This window comes from Corvus cornix, chromosome 2 (genome assembly GCF_000738735.6).
Source record: "Corvus cornix cornix isolate S_Up_H32 chromosome 2, ASM73873v5, whole genome shotgun sequence".
In the NCBI taxonomy this organism is placed as follows: Eukaryota; Metazoa; Chordata; class Aves; order Passeriformes; family Corvidae; genus Corvus; species Corvus cornix.
The window spans coordinates 69393265-69400783 of NC_046333.1; the positions used below are offsets into that span (position 1 = coordinate 69393265).

General features: G+C 52.1%; 1 protein-coding gene across 1 annotated transcript; it reads left to right on the forward strand.

Annotated features, from left to right (window-relative positions):
* The first annotated feature begins 4211 nt into the window (after window positions 1–4211).
* FOXQ1 (forkhead box Q1) lies at window positions 4212–5698 on the forward strand. Its single transcript, XM_039569470.1, has one exon. The coding sequence runs from the start codon at window positions 4466–4468 to the stop codon at window positions 5696–5698; it is 1233 nt and encodes a 410-aa protein (XP_039425404.1). The 5' UTR covers window positions 4212–4465.
* Window positions 5699–7519: the final 1821 nt, after the last annotated feature.

Genomic DNA, 7519 nt, shown 5'->3' on the forward strand with positions numbered 1-7519 from the left:
CGTCTCCCAAGGAAATGAAGACTGCATGAAACAAAGTTGAAATGGAACTCCCCATTGTAAATTCAGCTCTTAGTACCTGCCAAAGACATGAGAAAATCTCTACCCACAGGGAATGGCTGTCCTTGTGAAAAAGTGCCAATCTTTCCCAATGATGGAATTCACGCAGACATGCATTCTGCTTCAATGATCAAACTCTTCCTCTCAACGTCTAAAGGAATTTCCACTAACCTCCTTTCTTACAGATCGGTCTCTAGCTGGATTTCCTTCAGCTATAAAAATATACATAGTGCAATTAGCCAACCGTCACAGACTGTAGTTCATTTATGCATGCTAGGCACATCTCCTGCTGCGAGCAGCCCATCCAGAGCAAACCCTTTGAACTGGTCTATTGTTTCTCACGAAGTGTATTGCATTGTCCAGTTTGATCATTCCTGGCAAGGCAGTGCACTCCTGCAGCTTGCCACAGGAGGAGGAGAAGAGATGATGGAGCACTTTGTCCAGCTGGTGTGCTGGACATCTCAGATGCACAAATAAGCTTACCTACCACTAACTATGGGACTTTCCCAGTCACCACAGAGACCTTTATTGACCAGTTGTTCTTACATGACCTTAACTGAAAACCCTCTCTAATCTATAGTTAGTGGTCTGGAGAGACAGAAGGCAGAAAAGATAAGTATGAAAGCACTGGGTGAAAAAGAAATTAGAAGAAATGATTTTTTTAAACATTTAAACCAAGAACATATTGTGACACACCTTTGCACGATGTTTGCTGAACTGAAAAACCCATGTCTCCATGGTTTAAAATACCATGGAGACAACATAACTAGATCAACCAAAAATACACTCACAATCACCAGACAGGGTAGCATTTTGCTACATTTAGTAAGGAATATTTTTGTAATTGGTAGCTTGAGCAAACTGCAAAGGACTATACTACCTTATCTCCAAATACCCATTGGCACACTACTTCTGAATTAAATGAGTAAAATACTAGAGAAAATGGGAAGCAAAGTTGATTGCGTGATTTTCAAGCAACCACTCACATTTCTCCGTTTGTCGTTGACTGGGTACTGTTTTGGGTAGGAAAAGAGGGGATCATACATCAAAAAAAGTCCTGCTCTGCTGATCTAAAGAGGAAGAGACATTTCACTTTAGAACAAAGAATTAGATTTTTTTTACATTGCTTCACTGGAGGTTTTTGGAGGTTTTTCTTGGGGTGATGGGGGTGGGGTGTTTGGCTTTGCTATAATACAGCACATCAAAGTGCTTTTGATGTGAAGTTTACTTAACAGAATCAGTTTTTCCGATAATTGTGTTAATCTTTATAAACCTGAAGGCGATACTGCGCCTTTTAAAAAACTATAGCAGGAAAAGACTTGAGGTTACATATACTCTCAGTGGTGAGAGATGGAGCAGTTGGACTATTTCACCACTTCTTACAACTTTGCTTGTGTTTCATGGGCAGCGTTAGCAATGGGCTTGATATTGCTCTCACTCAGGCCCGGAAGGCTCTATTTAAACCCTTCACGGACCTTTCATAAGCAGCTTCATATATTTTCTCAGGTAAGAGCCACCAGAGATTTCAAGGGACAGTTTACAACAGGCGCTGGCTCAGAGATAGCAGAGGGGCCTTGAGCCACAGCAAGAATCAGTGCTGATCTTAGAAAGATTCCCTGCTCCCAGCCATTAATAGCTATCTTTGTATTATTTTGAGTACAAGCTTCTGTCCCCTCTTAAATCTTGCAAAACTAGCTTTGCCATCCACTCCTGGTCTTGAAGTATGGCTGTGAAAAAGCCTCTGTTATGTCTGACCTGTTTACCTACAGCATTTGAATGACTTTTTAAGTTCTTTGAATAAAGATAAGAGACAATGTGTACATTTTCCACACAAATAGTGGAACGGTAATAAAATAAACATCAAAGGCAAGCTAGCAAATCATCGCTACTTCACTGCTATTTACAACAAAAGCAGGAAGAGGAAAAAACCTACCCTTACCATTGGCATCATCGTAGAAAATATGAGTTTTGGAAGGAATTATACCTTTTTCCCATACCCTTAAACACAAACATTGGCACCTACAGCTAAGACAACACTTTATTGAAAGATTTCAGTTTACATTACATGGAGACAACAACAACAAGGAACCAAGAGAGGTCTCCCTCCTCTTATTTTTGTCTTTCTGAATTGCCTGCTTTTCTTAACTGGTACAGCTTTTGTGAGAAGAGTGAGACATTCAGTGTATTGTTATTTCTATCAAAGTTGTCAAGAATGCAAACAGAGGGACAGAAGAACCTCTCACTCTTCACTATTCACCATGTAAGACTCATGCAGACAGAAGAAATGGCAAAGCTTTGAAACAAAATGCAGGTGTGTGTGTGGGAACGTATATTCTATTCAAGAGAGATCAAGATAGAAAGTAGGGCTGTTTGTTTCTCCTCTCAGTCTTCTAAACCTGTCTTGTTTCATCTTCCTCTCCAATACTCCTTGAAAGCCAGACCACAACGGAATAGTCCTAACCAGAGTGACTCTGCATTATGTATTTATTCTAAAACAAGGTCTGATTTAGAAAGACTGGTTTTGGAAAATATGGAGCAATCCAACTCTTACTCCAGGACACAAAATTCGAAGCATACATATGAGAAATAAAACATAAGCACCACACTGGATTTCTGCTGATGTTTTTGTTATTGTTTTGCAGACGCCAGCGCTACTGCCATATGAAATCAAATGGCATTTTGCAATTGACTTTGAACAGTGAGCAGAATAGGAGTTTTCAGAGAAGCTACTACCAGCTAGCTCTCTTCATTGAGTTGGTCAATCTAGCATAATTTTGAAGGAGAAAAAAAAAAAAAAAACTCTGAAGGAAGGCAAGACCTTAAGACAACTTAAACCTAAAAACAAACCCAAAAATGATGACTAATTTTTCTAGAAAGAAAAGTGCCTAGGTAAAATTACAGAATACTTTGTCCCAAGTTTTATGGGAAATTTACAGATTCGTGGTGATTAAAAAGTTAAAGTTACAATTTAAAAAAAAATAACCCGAAACCTACACAATATATGATTTTATTAGAGAGTGGCAGTTGTAAGACAGAGGTTACAAACACACCATCCAGAAGAGGTCAAGCAATGCTGCTACAGAAACAGTAGCACATGTAGAACTAAGGTTAAGGCTTTGACTAACTCTCTCATAGCAAAACTCCAAAGCATTGCCTACCTGTTCCCATTCTACCTCTGCACCAGGTGTGCTTATGACAGAAGGAAAGAGAGACCAGGACTGAAACTATTTTGTCAGGCTACATAAATCATTAGGAATTCACAACTGCGAAGTCGTCTATTATTTTCCAACAGGTTGTTGAGCTGTCGTATTACAACTTGTTGTTTTATACGGCACTATTAAAATAAATCACCGCGCGTAACAGGTTCAGCTCTGCCACCTATAAGTCATTCTGCATTTTACACCTGGGAGGCGGGCCGGCTCTGCTTAATCGCGCCGAACTGCGGCTTCGTTCGAAATACCCGGGAAGGGGAGGGACCTGGCAGGAGAAAATACAAACAAGTTTCGTAAAATAACTTTCCAACAAGACCTTGCTGTCATCTTGGCTAATTACGGCTCTGATACGGCTTATTAAGGCATACCCACCTTTGCTACCTTGCTTCTCCACCCACCACCCTTTCAGATCTTTGTCCTGGCTCCGCCTCTCGCCGGCGTTATAATGGGCTGGTCTGAAAGTGGTGGAGAGACACAGAACCACAGGGGAAGGGAGAGATAATGACAATAACACTAATAACCCTAATAACTCGTCTCCTGCTCGCCTCGCAGCGAGGAGCCAGCCCGGCGTGCCGGCACTGACAGGGGTCGAAGCCGGAGAGAGCGGAGTAACCCCGACAGCCCTCGAGAGATTCTCCCCGCGCCCGGGGAGCGCCGAACGGTAACAGCGGCAGCGCCCCCGAGGAGGACCGAGCTCGGGCGGATACGGAGAAGTGCCGGCTCCGGCAGCCGGCCGCCCGCCCGCCCGCCCTCATCCCGCACCGGCTCCACGGGGGCCGCCTCGCCCCTCTCCTTCGGCCCCATGGAGCAGCGAGAGTAAAGAGCGAGAAGGACAAAAAGGGGGGCGAAAGGAGAGCGAGCGCCCAGGTCGGGGAGAAGGAGGTGAAAGCCCGGAGGAATCCCCCGTCCCGAGGGCTGCAGGGCACCGCCGCCCGTCCCCGGCGCCCACCGGCCGCAAAGCGGCCAGCCCCTGCCTGCGACGCCGGGCCGGCGGGCTGAGGCGGGCGCCGAGCCCCGCTGCCCTGCCCTGACGGTCTCGCCTGCCGCCGCGGAGCTGTCCAAGCCGGCGAGGGCACAGAAAGCCCCTGGGTCGCCTCGCTGCCTCCCGCCTCCCTTCAGGCCGCGCCGAGGGGCGGGGGTCGCGCCCGCCCAGCGAAGCCGCGGGGTGCGGGGGGGCCGGCGGCGCCGCCGCCGCCATGAAGCTGGAGGTGTTCTCGCAGCACTATGAGGACAAGCTGGGCGCCGGCAGCGACCAGGAAGGCAGCGGCTCGCTCTCCCCTGCTCCGGCTGAGAGCGAGCTGGGCTCGGACGGTGACTGCGCGGCCAACAGCCCGGGCGGCGGGGCCGGGCGGCCGGGGCATCCCCCGCCGCCGCCCCCCACGCCGCAGCCCCCGCCACCGCCGCCGGCCGAGAGCGCCAAGGGGAAGCCCTACACGCGGCGGCCGAAACCGCCATACTCCTACATCGCGCTGATCGCTATGGCTATCCGCGACTCGGCCGGCGGCCGCCTGACCCTGGCCGAGATCAACGACTACCTGATGAGCCGCTTCCCCTTCTTCCGCGGCGCCTACACCGGCTGGCGCAATTCGGTGCGCCACAACCTCTCCCTCAACGACTGCTTCGTCAAGGTGCTGCGCGACCCGGCGCGGCCCTGGGGCAAGGACAACTACTGGATGCTGAACCCCAGCAGCGAGTACACCTTCGCCGACGGCGTCTTCCGCCGCCGCCGCAAGCGCCTCAGCCGCGCCGCCCCGCCGCCGCAGCCCGCCCGCCCCGCCGGCGGCGCCCCGCCGCAAGTGCCGCAGGAGGCGGCCGGAGCGGGCGCCGCGTCCCCCGGCGCTTCCCCGCGGTGCTGCTGCGCCTCCTCGCCCTGTCACTGCGCGCCGGGCGCCAAGGAGGCAGCAGCGGGGGGCGGCGGGGCGAGGCCGGCGGGCGGCGGCGCCGCCAAGTTCTCCAGCTCCTTCGCCATCGAGAGCCTCCTGCAGCGGCCGGCAGGACCCCGCGCCGCCCCGCAGCCGCCGCCGACACCGCACGCCCGCCTCCTGTGGCCGGCGCCGCCCGCGCCCCCGCACCTGCTGCCCGGCCCCTACCCGCTGCTCCCCTACCCACCTGCCGCGCAGCCCCCGCCCGCCGCCGCCGCCCTCTACGGCGGGGGCCTCCTGCAGCTCTGCGCCTACGGGCTGGGAGAGCCGTCACCGCCGCTGCTGCTGGGGGGCGGGCGGCCCTCGCTGGCCCCGGGGGAGCCGTCGCCGCTGGCGGAGCGGCCGCGGGCGCCGCTGTTCCAGGCCGGCCTCCCCAAGGGCGGGCGGGGGCTGCCGCCCACCTCCCCGCTCTACGGGCCCCTCCGGCTCGCCGGGCCACTGCCGCCGCCGGCGGCGGAGGGATCGGCCTCGTTTCAGCCGTACGCCGTGGAGACCCCTCTGGCTTAATGGAGCCCCCCTCCTCCCCTGCGAGGGACCTGCTCGGGGAGGCGTGGAGGGGGAAAGGAGGAGGCTCTGGATCCCGCACTTTAACTCCAGAGGCGACCACAGCCTCCAAGCAAAAGCCTCGGTGACTGTGCCTTAGTGAAATGACAGTGGGTTTAACTTAAGCCAAAAAAAAAAAAAAAAAAAAAAAAAAAAAAAGGAGGAAAAAAAAGGGAAAAAAAGAAAAAATCAAACAACTGTCAGTTTGGACATAGCCATGAGCCTCAAGTGCTTCTTACTGTTCGTTGAGACTACTTGACTTAAGCCAGTCCCTCGCCACCCCTTTTCTATCCCCCTCTCTTGTCCCCACATGTCCTGCTACCGAAGCCTTGGGCAGCAGAGCGGAGGTGCCCCGCGGAGGGGCGCGGTGGCGGCCGCTGGGGGATGCGCTGTGCGCTTGGGAGGGCGGGGAGGAGGGAGGGGGCCCGGGGAGCCTGCCGGGAACAGCAGGGAGAGAGGAGGGGAGGGGGCCGGGGTCTGCTGTGGAGCCGTAGGTCTGTACTGCAAAGCAATGCATCACTGTGCCAAAAGAAACCTTTTCTCCTGTCCGGCAACTAGCATTTCGTGGGAAGGGAGGATATTAAATTATTTATAAAAGTAGTGTTTTTAACACAAAGAGAGTGCAGCTTTTTTTTAATTAATTATTGGAGGGGGCGGGAGAGGGGAAAAGGCTCAAGGAAATGTCAGATGTTGTCTCCTGTACTGGCTGGCGTTCTACATTTATGGCCAAGACCACTGCTACTGGAAAAAGAAGAGTAATTTTTTTCGTATTTTATTTTTGTGTTTGTATGTAATATATGTACGTGCGCATTTTATTGACGCTCGGCCACCATGTTTTTCCATTTTTTTTCCTTTCTCCTTTCCCCCGAATAAAAACTGCCCCCTAAATAAAGGTGGTAATAAGGAGAAGAGCGTGATGTCTGTGCTGGCGTGAGGGAGGGAAGCCTGTCGTGGGACAGCCTTGGCCGAGAAGCTTGGCTAGGGCCACGGGGGCAGCAGGGCTGCCCGCCCTTTCATCCGCATCCCCGCCGGCGGGTAGAGGTGCCACCTATGGACCCGCCTTATTTTAGTCACGGGAGATGAGAGATTCTCCTCTTAGGCTGCCGCCAGGTATGAAAGTCCTCTGCAATTCCTCGAGTCAAATCAGATTTTCCCGTCGGGACTTAGCCCTGCAGAAATGCTGGCCATTTGCAGGCGGAGAGGTTTGCAGGCAAGCTGCCTGATGTAGAGGCAGCCTGTGAAAATCCTGTGTACATCTGCCTGCTTTCTCCCCCCCCCCCTTTTATTTATTTATTTATTTATTTATTTTTCTACGAAGGACAGCAGACGACATGTAATCCTGTTGTCGTCTCTCGGTCCAAGGAAAACTCGCTTCAGGAAGGTCGTAGGCATTACCAAGCTCCGGCTGCTTCTGGTGGAGGCATCCCCGCTAGCACCTACGGCGGGCGAATCCTCAGCGGGGTGAAGGCTGGGGGGTATCTGCTGGTAATAGAAAGTTTACACGCGTTGCCTTCTCCCTACGGGCGTTATGTTAAGGCTGATTTGTACTGTCAAAAGTGAACAGCAAAGCCTCAGAAAGGCTAAGTCGGAAAAAGGAAAGGTTGGGGGGTTAACTGCCTGTGCTACTGAATTACAAATCAGTGCCGCCCCCGAACTCGAAGAGTTTATACAAATGCTGAAATGATTATTCGGGGTTCGTTTGTTCGGTTGTTTGTTGAAAATCGGCGGGCTCTTCAAGTCTTCTGTAAGCAAGGTTACCTAAAAAAACGATGACAAGGAGAATTT